The 17,041-nt window shown below is 38.7% G+C and overlaps 1 protein-coding gene across 2 annotated transcripts in view; it reads right to left on the reverse strand.

Moving 5' to 3' along the window:
* Positions 1–1,275: 1,275 nt before the first annotated feature.
* tmem117 (transmembrane protein 117) overlaps positions 1,276–17,041 on the reverse strand; it is a 50,799-nt gene continuing 35,033 nt past the window's right edge. For both annotated transcript variants that reach the window (XM_058407536.1, XM_058407535.1), the window contains exons 4-8: positions 16,385–16,484; positions 13,966–14,063; positions 11,701–11,860; positions 6,977–7,106; positions 1,276–2,909 (exon numbers count right to left, since the gene is read on the reverse strand). In XM_058407536.1, coding sequence (XP_058263519.1) covers positions 2,269–2,909; positions 6,977–7,106; positions 11,701–11,860; positions 13,966–14,063; positions 16,385–16,484 — 1,129 coding nt within the window. In that variant the 3' untranslated portion in view covers positions 1,276–2,268. The remainder of the gene's footprint in view (positions 2,910–6,976; positions 7,107–11,700; positions 11,861–13,965; positions 14,064–16,384; positions 16,485–17,041) is intronic.

Raw genomic sequence — 17,041 nt, forward strand, 5'->3', positions numbered from 1 at the left:
TTACGAATGCGCTCCCTTACTAATTTTCGCTTTAAGAAGTGAAATTTTGCAAGAAATTTGCATCGGCATACGAAGCATTTTTGGCATATGAACGAACCGAACGCCGGCTAGGTTGCACGTGCGTCTGGGAGCCGTTTAAAACTTGTTTGCGTCAGTGTTTGTGTTACAGGAAGCTGTTTGGAAAGAGACAACCCACGATACCAACGTTGCCTTTAGCATGCGTTCAAAAGCTAGGTGATATTTCGGGTGTTTTTTTTTTGTTGACAGATTGGTGGCGTGGGCGGTCTGTTCTATTTTTAGCCCAAGCCTGGTGGCACGAATTCCTGTGAGGAGCCTTGACATAGAATACTTGGCTTGGGTCAGTTCTTTCGTAAGCAGCCATATAGTTTACATACGCTTCGTATTGGGAACATTGGTAATATTTTTGTATGGCTGGAACGGATTATCTGCACTTACGTTATTTCTTATGGGAGAATTTGTTACGCAATACAATTTCCGCCTTAAGAACGAAATAAATTCGTATGCCGAGGTTTCACTGTATATTTTGTTTTTACAGTGTACTCTGTTAAATTACTCTTAATTATTCTTTTTTAACTTCTTAATTTAACTTCCGTTCAGTGTTATGTTTAAATGTCGTCCTTGTTGAGAGAGGCAACACTAAATTTCGTTGTTTTGTATATACCATGAAAGTACCTTATCAACCTACCTTTATCTGGTTCATACATGAAATCTTAACAAGAAGTTTTATTTTTGTTTCTCCGCCACATGCACTCACACTAACTGTTGCTTAACCTATACGTCGTTAAGTGTACACCGATAACTAATACATGTGTTGATAACATCGGCTTTGGTCCCTAATAAATAATGAGTCACTTGAAGTATTTGAAAGTCTTTTGGTAAGGTTTTGTAATGCACGTGTTTGTAGCCTTTATATGCTGGCCTTAATTGGAGCTGATGGTCATTTACCAAATTTTCTTCTAAACGACTTGGTTTGCCTTGGCTGCACAAAGTTATTTTCCCTCCCTAATGAACTAATTGGGGCAGCAGCTGGAAGGGGTCGGCCCCGAAGAGTTGCTTGGCAACAGGGTCACTGTGGACTGAGCCTATTTGAAATGGAAACAGTTGGTCTTCTGGAAACGTTTCAAGACCAGCGGCATCATTTCCACCAATACACAAAACAACAAAAACAACAACAACAGCCCAGACGTCATCAAGAAAGCATCACTGATTACGTGAGACATATAAATGAGATTTCATCAACAATTTCTCATATTTTATTAAAACATCTTAGCAGCGTAATGTGAAATGCGAAAACAGACAAAAAATTTTGGTTACGCCAAACCTTTTTAAACAAATGACTGATAAAGATCAAATCTGATAGACTGGTCTCAGTGCTTATGGGTTGTGCCACAAGATCGAATGTTGAAATGGCAGTCTTGATCATAGAAACAGGAGACACATGATATATAACATTAATAGCAACAAAAAGAATCCAGACCTAGCAAAATATATGCAAAAATACTGGATATGTCGATAGACTGGCTATTACTTAAATGACAAACAGTCAAGATGTGAAAATTCAACATTGTATTGAATAACTATACCATTTTTTTTGTTTTAGCTTTCTATTAGGTATAAATGGTTTTGGTATGATTTTATTTTTTTTTTTAGCAAAATGTTTTAATTTATTGTAATTGATAAAATACAAGACACATTGTGAACACGCTGTATTGCATAACAGATCAATATAATGTAATGACGTCTCAAAAGACCTTTAAACTCTACTGTCCAATAATGGACACAACTACTGAAGGCACCGATTTTTCTGCCGAGTATTCCTCATGACTACTTTGCCATGCGCTTGGTTTATAAACAGATTTTCCATGTAGGCACCAAAGTAGCTCAATAAAAATATGTAAAAAAATAAAACTGTTAAGCATCGTTGGACCATATAGAACACTATAATGAAAGGAAAGTTGGACTATTAGAAGTACCAAAATTTTCATTGCCACTAGTGTTGTCTTGGAAAGCTTATTATTAAAATGTAGAAAAACACGCTGTGCAATTTTGTACCATGTCCTCTTGTACAAGTTTGAAAGCATTTAACTGCCGGTTTACGATGTCTCTTTGCAGGCTCTGTGTTATAGTCATGTGTTCAGTTATTGGGTTGGTCATCATTAACGATCCCATCAAGGCAAAGATGGAGTTGGAGGGGCTCAGCAGAAACAGAACTTAATTCTCCAGAGTTTATATTAGCTTTGCTTAAGGTTATGGAGTCAGTTTGTTAACATCTGCAGCATCGGCACATGCTGCTTTATCTACAGAGCTGCTAGGATGCGTCTCCTGGGTCTCATTAGAACAGGGGGATATGGAGTTAGTAGAGGACCCGAAATGATGAGTGTCCACTAGCAGCAACATTGGTGTGCCACTCCTTTTCAAGGTCTCGCTCATTGATATGTGCACCTCCTCAGGTGTGACGCCCAAATCTGAAGGTGACTTACGTTTGATCCGCTCGTACGTCTTGTCCTGGCTTTCCAGGAATGTCTCACTGTCCTGGAAACGTCCAAAAAGCCAGATAAAGAAGCCAAAGAGGACAAAGGCAGCTAGGCTTGGAATGAATGCCAAGCACTTGACATCTAGGCTGGCACCGATGTAGCGACTGTGAAGGAACATGTCCCTGTGGACGTATGTGAGGTTGGTGCCTGGGTCTACGTTAGTCGATCGCCAGTCCCATGTTAGAGTGCTGCGGTTGAAGTGGCTAAGAGTGTCTGGCTCCTCTACTGTGTAGATCTTCTCTCCTGGTCCAACATACTGACCATACTCATATGGCTTATAGAAGATCTGGTTCTTCCACATGTTTAAATCAAGAATGAGGACCAAGAAGATGATACCGTAGTTAAACCATTTACCTGCAATAAAGAAAAAAAGTTATTTAAAAGACTTGCTCAGCTTTATTTAAAAAAAAAAAAAATGCATTCATGCAATTATTCCATCAGCCAGTAATGTGGCAGCAGTGCAATGCATACAATCATCCAAACAGAGGTCAAGAACCTCAGGTCATGTTCACATCAAACATCAGAATGAGGAAAGGTTCCTGGTGCCAGACAGGTTGGGTTGACTATTTCAGAAACTGTTGATTTTCACACAACGGACTACAGAGTTTACACAGAATGGTGTGATAAACAAGCAAAAAAAACATCCAGTGAGAGGCAGTTCTGCAGATGGAAGCACACTGTTTCTGAGAGAGGTCAGAGAGGATTGGCTGGACTGCTTCAAGCTGGCACGAAAGCAACTGAAACTCAACCTATAAGCACGTTTTACAACCATGGTGAACAGAAAAGCATCTCAGAACAGGTTGAATCTTGGGGTAGATGGGCTATAACAGCTACTGTATAGACCATTCAGGTTCCACTCCAGTCAGCCAAGAACAGGAATCAGAAGAAACAGTGGCCACAGGCTGACCTGAACGTGGACATTTGAAGACTGGCAAAGTCAACCGCTTGATTGGCTGATTGGAAAATTGTGTAAATGAGTATACAGGTGTTCCTGATAACGTTTATAAATTGTTATCTAAGAGAAAGTAGTAATTACAATTACAGTGAAACATCGGCATAGGAGTTCAACTAGTTCTGTAGGCGAGATCCTAAGGCGAAAATTTTATTGCAAAACAAATTTTCCCATTATCTGTTCCAGCCGCCCAAAAATATCACAAATATTACAAAAAAATGCTTACAAAGAACTGACCCAAGCCAAGCATTCCATGTCAAGGGTCCTCACAGGAAGTCGTGCCACCAAGCTTGGGAAAAATTAGAACAGACCACCCACGCTAACTTCAGGAAAGTCTTCTTTTTAACATGCATGTTTTAGATTAAATTCTCGTGAAAGAATTGCAGTGCAACACATTATGTTTTAAGGTTAACAGTGAACTTCTAATGGTTGAGTGTGCGCTTTATTAATGCATGAGGGAACTAAAGACCTTCCATTCACAATAGCCATCAAAGGAAACAGAGAAAGCTATAGAAAGTGCAGCAGTTTTAGAGGCTTGCTGACGCTCAGATAATAATCTTTGATACAAGCCTGGTTTTAGTTTATTATACAATATATTCAGAATGACTGACAGTTTTAACAATTCCAGTAAGACTATCATTAGTCCAAGGTACTTCAAATGAAATAAACCTGATGGTCATAATTCACCCTGTTAATATTTATGGTTTGCTAAAACTCTATTTATAATAAAGAGCTACACACACGTTAATTATTTTATGTACAATATCAGGTAGAATGAAAGAGAGGACAGCGGCCGGAAAAGGAGGCAGCGTAGCAAATTCACTGTACATTGAGAGAGTGTATTGTCTCTCTGTATTCATACTATATGATAGAGTGCATAGAGCAGGGGTAATATGTACACTGAAGATAAATGAGGTAATTATAGCTCCACTTCTAAGCCAACTCTGGGGAAGGTCAGTAGAGAAGTCTGATAGTTAAGTTCAGACAGTGTGTCCTCATGTGGCGTGCGAGAGGTCTAGCTGTGACGTCTATTGAGTTGCTTGTCCTTAGATCTCAGAGGAAGTCTTATGACTTGTTCCAGCGGAACGTCAATTTGCCCTCGTCTTGTCAAGGGGATAAATATCAACCAAAGTTACTGTTGTCGAAAACTCTGAAGTCGATCATTGGGAGTCCAGGTACTTCGGGTGGAAATTCCAGAGACAGGTCTGAGCAGCTTAGATTCATGATCCCAGTAATTTCTTCATTTTTACAGTGTTCCTCTGCTTTAGCTTGGCAATTAATACAATCATTTTAAATATGATCCACACCAAGCTCTTCTTCTCAGCATAGCAGCCTCTGCCTTTAACTGTTTTCTGACTTGAAGCAGAAGCACCCTCACATCTCAAACTCTAACCATCCACACTCTATACCTCTACTGTTTGTTTTTTGCTAGAGTCCCATAACCTTGCTTGGCTTTAGGGTTCCAGACAAAGGTTTGTAGGGTGGAACTGAGCTGGTGAAAGGGTGCGGCGATGAAACAGTAGCCCCGGATATGCTTCCGAGAGCTGAACATGCTCAAAATGGATTTTAGGCATTGCCCCCATCACTACCTTCTATTATCAATCTGGAAAAGACTATGATGAGAAGTTCATGAGGAGCATGGTATACATGGGAAGCCAACACTGACTGTATTGCCATAAAGGTTTAGTAGAAGACGTACTTCCTGTAACAACCTACTACACTCGCTGTTGACCCAGTTCTACACAGCCACCATTGAGCGTCTGCTCACCACCTTAATAACAGCCTGGTTCAGCTCTGCAGCCAGTAATGAGCTGAAGAGCCTGCAGTGTTTTTTCAGGTCAGCTGAAAAGCTCACAGGAAGCAACCTGCCCTCCCACAAGGATCTGTTCTTCTCCAGAGCCGGGGAGCGAGCAGGAAAAAAAAAAAATCATTATTGACTCCCTGTAGCCAGACCTCCATATATTTGAAGTCTTTCCTTTTACCAGGTGATTTAGATCAATGTGCATCAAAAACACCACACATCCATAACACTTCTTTCCACATGCGGTCAGATTTATGAACAATCGATTCTTTCAAAACGGACACAATGTACGAACAATGCGAATCAATAATTCGATTCTGTATTAATGTTTTATTTAAAACAATAAAACCTTTACATTTAAGCCAGACACAGGTGTGCAATGACTTAAAAAATTACTCAATCACATTTCTTTAGAAATGGCCAATAAAATGGGATTCTGTTTTATTTTAGAATAACGATGAAGACATTAACACGGTTAAATAACACATTTAAATTATGAACAAGCGTTCAAATAATCAAAACTATTTAATATCTTAATTTCTTAACATGGTTTCTGACACGTCTGATTTTTCGGCATCATCTCAAGCAGCTTCATGAGGGAGTGTTAAATATAACCTAACAAGAAATAACTTGTTGCTAAGTAAACACTACTTATTAATACACTTTAATTAAGAAGTCGTGTTAAACATGGGCGTTAGCTCCACTGTAACAAGTAGAATCCTTCATCTAAATGTCTTTAAGACAAAGGAAAACATATATTTCTGAGTGTTGTGTGATGACGAGTGTCAATTTCTTCTTGTTCAGAGACTGTGGACTGGTTCCAACTTCAAGCTCATATATCAGGAAGTGTTGAATATGAGGAAGCATCTTTATGGAACATGTGTATGTGTGTTCAAGCTGTTCATGGAAGGTACTAGAAAGTTCCAAGCATGATTTGGGATACCTTGACTCGTCAAATGTGACAGAGATGCCTTGCTCTATGGATAGTTACAATACAAAAAAAATAAAGAAAGAATAACACATTCATAGTAAATAGCACAGCGTAGTGTGTGAGTGTTCTGGGAAGCTGTATGTGAAATTTAGGAAAAAGTAGTGTTTGGCTGTTTTGCACCACACTTTGTGGCACATCCTTCTGATGTCTTCAGATTTCTTACTTGCATATATCTGACATCAAGTTTGCACTTTGTTCACATTGATAGCTGGGACATGAACAGCGTCTGGCACACAAAAGTGCAAACAAAGCGTTGGCAGCCCATGATAACCACAGACTCAAACTCCGGGGGATTTACTTCTGAGACTCTGTAGAACTAGGTGAACTTTTTGGACTTGGCAACTTGGACATTGTATTGTAACTTGGACTTGATAACGCTGATGGCTAAAACATGTAAAGAATCTTCCCAGCAAAGGGACAATAACATTTTAGACTTTGGCAGCCGTGCCGTAGGGCTGTAGTATCGGGTGTGTCCCTACAATTTAAATATCGCCGTCAAATATGTAATTACAAAGTAAATTATTCTTTCTGTCCTGTGGGAAGAATCTGATTTATTACACGGTCCTAATACCATGCCTGAGAACATAACGACCAGGTAATTGTACTGCTTTAATTATATTTTAATGATCCCTTATGTTGGGGATGAATGCATAAACAGATAATGAATATAAGCATACCCGTGATGTGTATATGATACTCCTCCTTGAAGATCCGCTTGCAAACTGGGAGTTTAAACTTTAGCTGTGTTGTAGACAGGCCAGGTAGGTTCATATCCAAATCCCCCATGAAATGAGGAAACTCCCAGTCCTGAAGAAGGAAAAATCTAAACATTATTAGTTATACGAGCAGAGGATGATGCAGTTCATAATTTAGTATGAACTGTACAAACAAGTTGGAAATCAAATTACAAAGCAGTGTACTATTAAACTTTTTGCAAAGAAAAAAGGCAACTCCAACATAATTAGATGGAAACACACTTCTTAAATGTCCTTCTTTGACTTTTGCAGTTTAAAAAAACTTTAGATATTGATGAATTCTTTTGACATTTATTCACAATCAGACAGGAAACCCCAGACTCTGCTGAAGGTTTCTGCAGGTCTCAGTAGTGACTAGCGACATTAAACATCAGATGAGCAGATGTCAAATTTGCCTATTATCTGTCTGCAGCGCCACTGATACAGGAGAGCATAAACCCAATCAAACCTCACACAGCATGTATATGATGACATATGACCATAGCTTTCATACATCACTGTGAATTACGACATAAGCTCGTCTTTTGGCTTTGAGAGAAAAAAGCAATAGGATATAGAAGAATAGAATATAGATGTTAAATAACTTGAATGAAACCCTCGAGAGATACTGCTAATTAAGTAATGAAGTAATAAAACACAGCGGGGTGTGGAGCATGTGCAGGCTAGACTTCATATTCAGTCTAAAAGGAATTTGGTTACATAATTGCACTTTTTGACCATCTAGTACAAGGGAAATTATTTATAATTGCAACGGTATCACCCAGATGAGGATGGGTTCCCTTTCGAGTCTCAAGGTTTCTTCCTCAGAGACTTTTTTTTTTCATCTTGCTACTGCTCATCAGGGATACATTTAAAATGCATATCCTGAATTTATAGATTTCTGCAAATCTACGTTGTAAAAAGATCCACTGTTTAAAGTGCGATACAATAAAAAAATGGGTTTTATTGTGCATATACAACAGCAATTTGCCTAAAAAACCCTAACAGACCAATAGACCATCCATTTAATCCATTTATAGTTCTGTTTAATTTAGTGGAATGCCCTTTAAACAAATTAATTCCTGTTATCGCTTGCATTACGGCAGCTAGAAACGTATAAACTGTTCCTTCACCAGCCTCTCTCATAAAAGTTAACAAAAAAAAAAAAGCTTCTCACATCCTGAAGCCCTCTGCCCAGAAGTCTTTTCCTCTGACTTGTACAATGTGCTAACACTGGCGACTCCTTCCAAATAAATGTCAATGTACAACCACCTGTGTAACAAATGAAACCATATTAGAATGAACTCATTAATATGGACCTAGCAGCCAACTGTCAGGTCAACTACTCAGAACACACCCTGGCCGCCTCGGACTACACTTCCAGAAAAAAAACAAAACACGAGAACTCAGTCGCTGGACTTTTAATCATGCACACCTGTCTCCAATTACACCAGCCACTATATAAAGAACACACACACACACACACACACACACACAAAACCAAAATGTGAAGTACACGCTCGCTGTGATTTACCTGACTTTACCAACCCTTTTGATTGTGTATTTACCCTCTGGATTTGCCTGTACTGAGTCTTTCTGCACATCGCCTGACCTTTGCCTGTTTTCTTGCCTTATGATTTAGATTTATTTGATGCTTTTCTGCATTCGCATCCATTTCCACCCACATTTTCTCTGACGCAGGCACTGCAGAGCTGCTCTTAGAGAAAATCCTGACCTTCTGCCCAATCAGATTTGAGGAGTCAACAATGCTGTGTTATAAGACAGAACTAATCTCTGCTTTTAAAAAGATAAAAATGACAATCCTCCCTCTACTAGCTTTAGCTTTAAAGCATCGAACGTGAGAAATAAACGGAATAGCAGTATATCAAATAAAAAGCCTTGTAAATCTGCTAAGAGCCAGGGCTGAAGAGGTTCTGTATGATCAGGGTCAACAAACAGGGAAAGTTAATTAGTCTTTGAATAAAAGATCAGGGGCGACACACAGAGCACGGAGATTAACCGTCACACACTACGAACACAGACAAAGGTAAAGCGAGACGTCCCCGTATCGCCGAGCTCGGGTTTTTTATTGACTCCGCTCATGAAGGAAAGAATGGATCAAGGAGATGTACATTCCAGATATAGAGGGCTAATTGAAATCGTAAATAAGGCTAATAAACATGTTCGCAGGGTCCGCAAATGGAAAACAGCAATCCTGGATGTGTCTCTCAGAAAGAGTACAGCATACTGAGCTGAATTCAAGGTCCTATGTGGGTGGACTGTACTTTAAATCAAAATGAGGTGGCTCCGTGAGGGATACAATAACTCAAGGCTAATGGGTACAGTGCAGTCTCTAAGTAATTGGCCGATGTTACGATCGCGTAGATTTGCATGCTGTTATCTCTCAACGTCAGTAAAGATGACCATCATGAGGCTGAAAAATGAGACCACATCTGAGACCGCAGTGTGTTTTGTACATTGTAAGGAAGAACTGGTAAAGAGAACTATCAAAGCCTGACAGATGTGTTTAGAAAAGAAGAAGTTCTATCACAAGATGCCTAGCACTGGCGTCCAAAAGAGTAATACAAGGTTACAGTTAATAATAAATACATAGAAGGAATGAATTCAGACGTGTACAAGAGAATCTGAACTGCTTAGATCTAACTAAAGTGCTTCTAAAGAATTTACAATTTTAAAGGTCCAATAGTGCAATAATCACTTTCGTGAATGAATAAATGATCTTCGCTGAACCTCACTGAGAACGAATTTCACTGAAGGAACTAAAAGTGAAAAATAGAATGAAGCAATGGCTGCGAAATAGTAGCTATACAACACTAGATATTAGATCTCTGCAGTCTGATGAAACTGGTGGTTATACCAAACCAGTGACGGATTTGCACCTATTCTGGTTTCTGTGTACCTCTTGGTCATGGTACTGTTGATGCCATGTTTAGTTTATCGCTTTGCCTTCCATGGTTGCGCTCATATTTAGCCGTTTTGGTTGATATTCTCCATTTTGTCGTTCTTTTTGCGCATTACTAAACAAAACTCCCCATCTTCATCCACTTCTATAATTTGGAAAATAATCAAATTTGTCATGGTAATGCTTCACTCACTCAATCTTATTTATCCAATATCACACCTGCTGTGTTTTATTCCCAATAAATAATTTTTTTGGCTCTATTTTGCAATAATTTAGTCGATATATTCATTTTTGCGATTAAACTTTTTAATGGTAGTGTAAATGCTAAGGTGAAATTCAGAATTTATTCTCCCTTTAACTAAGGGACTAAAAGTGCAACTTGTATAATAATTAGGGTGATAAATATTCAGGTATACTGGTACTTGTTGCGGTAATGCTGAAATCAGTACCTGATGATATTACTCATCAGCCCCTGTATGTCACATGACCCTGCAGGTTACACGTCTCAGTGAGCGCTCACATCTGTTTTGTGTTTCTAATCAGCACGTGCATTTAACTTCTGATGTGTGTGTACACTGTTGTCATGCTTCTGTTGTTGTGTGTTGTTTGTTGCACCTCTGTTTAATGCACCCTGAACTGCATCCCGCTGCGATTTCTACCCCCACTGTAATGTGAATTACAACTGAGCCTACCATTTCTGCTAAAGGTGCAATATCTGTATATCTGCATATTAGGTGCAGTATCCTAATATTTCTATAATCTATAATAATCTATCTATCTATCTATCTATCTATCTATCTATCTATCTATCTATCTATCTATCTATCTATCTATCTATCTATCTATCTATCTAAACACATATACACTCCGATTAGACATAACATTATGACCGCTGACAGGTGAAGTGAATAAGACTGATGCTCTCCTCATCATGGCACGTGTCAGTGGGTGGGATATATTAGGCAGCAAGTGAACATTTTGTCCTCAAAGTTGATGTGTTAGAAGCAGGAAAAATGGACAAGCGTAAGGATTTGAGCGAGTTTGACAAGGACCAAATTGTGATGGATAGACCACTGGATCAGAGCATCTCCAAAACTGCAGCTCTTGTGGGGTGTTCCCAGTCTGCAGTGGTCAGTATCTATCAAAAGTATCCTTTAGGTCCTGTAAGTCCTTTAAGACCTGTAAGTATCTTGTAGAGTCCATGCCCCAATGGGTCAAGGCTATTTTGGCAGCAAAAGGGGGACCAACACAATATTAGGCAGGTAGTCATAATGTTATGCCTGATTGGTGTGTGTATATATATATATATATATATATACATATATATATATATATATATATATATATATATATATACACTCAAATTCCTAATACATGTAAATGTATATGCCGAAAAAAATGTTTCTGATTCAGATTACACCCTGAGCAGACTTTAAAAAAAAAAGGAAACATAATCATGTGCATAAATTAGTGACAGTCTGTAGTCATCCACCCTGAACCTGTTAAAGAAAACTTAAACACAAAGCCAGAAACACAGACACAGGATTATGATAATTGAGATCCTCAAAAACAAGCACAGTGCACAAAAACACAACTGTCTTTATGCTTGGAGCGCATGAAGTAACTAGAGAGAGAAAAGGGAAGGAAAACGAGAAAGAGAGATTCGGAGAGAAGACAAGACAAAGAGAGAGGAGAGCAGACAGGAATAAGAGTTAACCGGTCATCGGAGAGGGCAGTGCTTCACCTGCATGACGATGAGGAGGTCGAAGACGAGAATGAAGGAGGCGAGGAAGGCTCGAGACACTTCATCGCTAGGTAAGAAACCTCGGTTAAGATTATCCCAGCTAATCCAATCTGTACTGATAACCAATACCACCACAGAGGTCAGGGATATCAACACTGTCCTGAGAGAGAGTGAGTGAGAGAGAGAGAGACAGACAGACAGACAGAGAAAGCAAATGTGTGTAAGTTTCATAACGAAGCTCTTTGTTTCTATACAGCTATTCTTGTGAAAAAATAGAACTGATCTAGTCTCTGATCTCTTGCTTCCTGCTGTTCATTAGAAATAAGAGGCCTGAATTAATTTTGCATGCAACAGTTCGAAAAAAATCAAAAGCTAGGCACAGCGGCAAAGAAGGCTTAATGATATCTTGTTATCAAAAACACAAACGTTCAACTACTTACCCTTGCATACATTTTGCAATTTTCAGTTAAGCATTAAGTAAATTATCAACACCCACTTAGCCCCCTTCCTCCCACCCACCTCCCCCATCCTCCTCCCTCTCCTGGTCTGTGTTTACAGCAGAATGCAGTACCAACCATTACATGACAAAAGAGTTAAATAAAGAATAGGTTAAGTAGGTTAAGAAGATAATATGGCAGAAGGTCTGCTAAACAAACCTATGAAAGTAGAGAGATATTAGTCATTTGCTGTTTGGTCCTGTTCCTTTACCAACTATGTTGAGATATAATACGATGCTGAACAACCAAACAGCTTCCAGGCATGTGAACTGTTACACTGAGACCTGACAGTGACATCAATGTGTGATAAAAATCTTCATAATCTTCACCTATTTCATGTTATACTCATATGACTCATGTTATACTACTATACTTAGACTAGTTCCCTTCTCCTGCACTGCAACGCACTGCACTACGCTGCAAATCAGCTGACACCCAGGAACCGAGACAGAGAAATCTTCACCAATGGATCTGTGAGAGGTTGCACAATGCAGCAGACGTTTATTCGGAGAAGCCTAAAATGTCCTGACTAATGACTAATGCGTGGAATTAAGCAGCGTTCTAACCACCTTAACATCTAGTTGAAAGAAAAGGTGGGGGTTAAAAAAATATGTATATTTCTTTTAGCACAAATTGTCCAGTTCCTTCAAATCATCTAGACAGCCAGGAGCCAAAAGGCCAAAAAAATAAGAGAAACTCTTCACCACCAAGTAGCATCACGCTGCTCCTCCATTTAATAATAGCGGTCGCTGCACTCATAAATATCTGTATGTCATACAGTGTAGGAATTCACAAGCCTTCAATGCAGTTTAAAGTAAATGTGATGTTTCAGCAAGCTGCTTTATAATGAAACAGTAAGTATATCTCAGGTTATACTTTTATAATATAATCAATAATAATAATAATAACAATAATAATAATAATAACAATAAACAATTCTTCCACTATGCAAAGTTAGCAACAAGACTGATAGAAATCATGGACAGACCTATGCTTTAAGGTTTTATTGGATTAGAAAGTCACACCTAAATACAGAACCCAGTTAATCAGAGGTGTGTGTATATCCGGGATTTTACAATGACTTCAAACATGATACAGCCAATCAGATGTCAGAACCAAAGCTGTCCGTGTGATAATTACTGGTCCTTATTAACAATGATTAGAAGTATAGTTAACAAAAACTACATCTGAGGTTAGAGTAAAGGAGTCAAGGGCAGTGAGACAGTGTTTGTGATAATTTACACACTCTAGTGTTTATAATAATCTATAATCACACTCTCAAATGAGGATGAGGTTCCCTTTTGAGTCTGGTTCCTCTCGTAACATCTCAGGGAGTTTTTCCTTGCCACATTCACCTCAGGCTTGCTCATTAGGAATAAATACTAATAAATGTAAATACTAAATCTTGTTCTATATTTTTTCTGTAAACCTGCTTTGAGAGAATGGCCACTGTTAAAAAGCGTTGTAACAAATCGAACTGAAACTGAATTTTCCTTAAACTTTGGCTTTAAACTGTTTCTGAGGAAACTTCTGTGTTGTTGAACGTGGTTATGTAATCACCAAATCAATCATTAAAGATCTTCACCGATACATCTACAAACCCACAAAGATACGCCAAGCATTTATTACAGGCTACCATGGCCCTTTTTCAGTAAACATCCTCCAACTGGTTTACAGAAATAATAGTATCTCACTGTTGATTTGACATGGATGTCATGTTTTCCCCAGAAATCCATCACCTGAGGGAGAGAATCATCCTGTAGCTCACCAGAAGAGCACGATTCTGTTGTTGCCCTGTTTCCAGAAGCGTCGAGCTGCTCGTCCCCAGTCCGGGTACAGCGAGTCCTGCAGCATCATGTCTGTCACCTGACAGACAGAGAGAGAGAGAGAGAAAGAGAGAGAGAGAGAGAGAGAGAGAGAGAGATGAATCAGTGTTTGGTAATTCTGTGCAAATGTGATGAAACATGAATGCTTAATCTAGGCCATAACAATTCACTACAAAAACAGATGTCTAATCAATTTAAGGCACATCAAGTACATAAAATGTTTATCTAATATTCTCATCAACTGTTCATTCGAAAACAAATATTAGATTATTAATGTAATAATTATTAAATGAGTATTTTTTTAAAACACTCAAATGCACTACTCTAGAAGCTCTTACCTAATACTGACATTATGGATATAAATGATTATCTTTCTTGGGATGCAGAATACAGTAATAAGTTTGGGTCATTGCAAAATACTTTTGTTCTACAATCAGAAGATATATGGAAAATATCAGAAGCACTATGGAACAAAATCTGGAAACGAATATATTATATTGGTGCGTCCACCGGTGGAATGTCAGCAAACATTCAGCAGAAATAATACAATGTACAGTGCTTTTTAATTCACTGTTTGCCCTCTTGCTTTTTCGAAAAGTCTGATGCTCAGACAGTCGAGTTCCCTGTAGACGGATTTCATAGTCAGAGCACGGTTTTGCTGTCAAAGTTTACTGCTGTTTGGGAAAAAATATCACCCGTGAGGAATCAGTAAAAGTAATTAAACTCAGCCGCCTCTCTATCCCTTTCTGGTCCTGTCTCCCTCTGCTTCCCTCTTTTTCTATGCAAATCTGGCCTTTTCAGGATGACACATTTTGTCCAAGGTTAGCGTGTCGATAGATTAGTGTGCCCTGAGGCAAGAGCACAGCATGTCTCCTCACTGGGGAGAGACTGGCGTCAAATCTCTGTGCTATGGCCAACAGTGTGAAACCGCCTGTGTGTGTGTGTCCTCCTTGGACCATGAGACACAACCCCCCCCATAAAAAAGGCAAAACCCCATAGAGGAGAAAGGGAGGTCGCTTAGAGAGAGCTGTGTTGAATTAATGGAATGAAAAAAGCCTTGTAACGTCTCGATTCAGCACTTTCAGTGGCTGTTTGCTCTTCTCTCTCTCTCTCTCACTGTATCTCTCAGTCTTTCTCTAACTCTTTTCTCTCCCTCCCTGTCAGGCATACTAATGTAATGTAGGCAGCATAGGGTTGTCAAAGCTGAGCCCCATCCACACCCACACACATTTATGCATACACAAACACTCTGTCACGCGCACACACATAAACAGTCCAAACTGACGCGGCTACTCATCCTCTACAGACAGTTCTGTCCCCCAGGATCTCTAACCCAGCCAAGACAAGACAGGAGACACGGGCACGGCGTGCTTGTGCGTGACTCAGAATGACCCTTGCTTGTGATCAAGTATAAACCTCATTAAACATGCTTCATCCTAAACTGCTACTCACTGAAATACATAAATAAATATATTTCTATTAAAAACAAGAAATAAAAATAGAAGTGCATGAATATGGAAATGCAGACACATGATCTGATGGTTTTGCATAAATTTAATGAGGTTAGAAATGTGGTAAAGTAAAAGTTTATAAATTCTAAGTTAATTTAGTTTTTAAACACAGCTGTGGTGTCTTAGTTACACTATAGAATGCACACACGTGTGTGTGTGTGTGTGTGTGATGTGCTTTCGTACTGTTATTAGTGAAAACGTAAAATAATGCTACAAAAGTGGTGCAGAAATTGTTTTAAATGTGACAGATACACACTAAAGTTACAGAATTCACCTCTGATGGTATCACTACATTGACATGAAATTTTTTTCTTAAAGCTTTATTAATTAGTATTTATTCTACAGGCCTAAAGAATTTCATGGTGTACTCTTAGGCTTTTGATTAAACTGAGTTAGAATAACTTGAAATACATACGTTTAATAAATAAAATAAATAAACTGAGTTAAATAAATGAAACAATGGAGATATATATATATAATTTTATAAATACAATTTTTATACATTTTAAAAATAACTTTTTTAAAAAAAAGTAAAAAAAAACAACAATAAAATTAATGACAATTCTACAGGAAAATGTTTATTCACCTATTGTTCTTATTGTTTATTTTGTATTAATTATTTATTTCAAGATATTTTATTTTAATGAGACTGTCAGGTGAAATTTTCACCCATTCAATTATAAAACCTATTCAGATCAAATCTCATTAGCAACAAACACCGAGATATTTCATTAGATCAACATTGGAAAGTTTGTGAGGTCAGTTTTCAAAGCAACTGCAATGTTTATTATCGGCCACTGAGGAAGAGGAAACAGCAGGAGAAATGAGGTGTAGTTGGAAATCACCTTACCATCCACGCAGTCACAAAGTCTCCCATCCATGTACCAACGGCAGCCATTTTCATAAGGCTCTCATTCCTTATGCCCATGTACTCTGTGACCATGTGAGTGCTGCAGAGACAGACAGGCAGAGAGAGAGTGAGAGAGAGAGTGAGAGAGAGAGAGAGAGAGGTGGAAGGAGGAGGGGGAGGGGGAGAGGAATATCGAAGATTTATGAAAAGAAGAGGGAGAAAAAGCCACAAATGGTCATGAAGTGTCATGATGTTGGATGTTACACTTGATCGCTTTCCATTTTCCTCCACACGCAAAGAAAACCCCCAAGCATTTCAAGTGTAGAACCGGACACTCCACACTTCAGTTGATTTCACAATCACACAGTACAAAACACTCCATTCTGACTCTGAAGTCAAGAGCTAATAAAATTAACCTGATTATATCCCGAGCCAGGGAACTTGCTGTGATTGCATCCGACTTTGTGCTGGATATGCTGATGACGTAATGAACGTGGCTGATCCTGCATCCTCCTGTCTCCCTTCCAGCACTAAAGTAGCAATGTCATTGTTCTATTAACGAACACAGACAGCTTTAACGGGCTCTCATCTTAATGAATGCCAATTATCCGTCCTTTCCTCTTTCCATTAGCTGACATTTCCTCCCCATAGCACAGC

Source organism: Hemibagrus wyckioides, linkage group LG14, assembly GCF_019097595.1.
Source record: "Hemibagrus wyckioides isolate EC202008001 linkage group LG14, SWU_Hwy_1.0, whole genome shotgun sequence".
Classification (NCBI taxonomy): Eukaryota; Metazoa; Chordata; class Actinopteri; order Siluriformes; family Bagridae; genus Hemibagrus; species Hemibagrus wyckioides.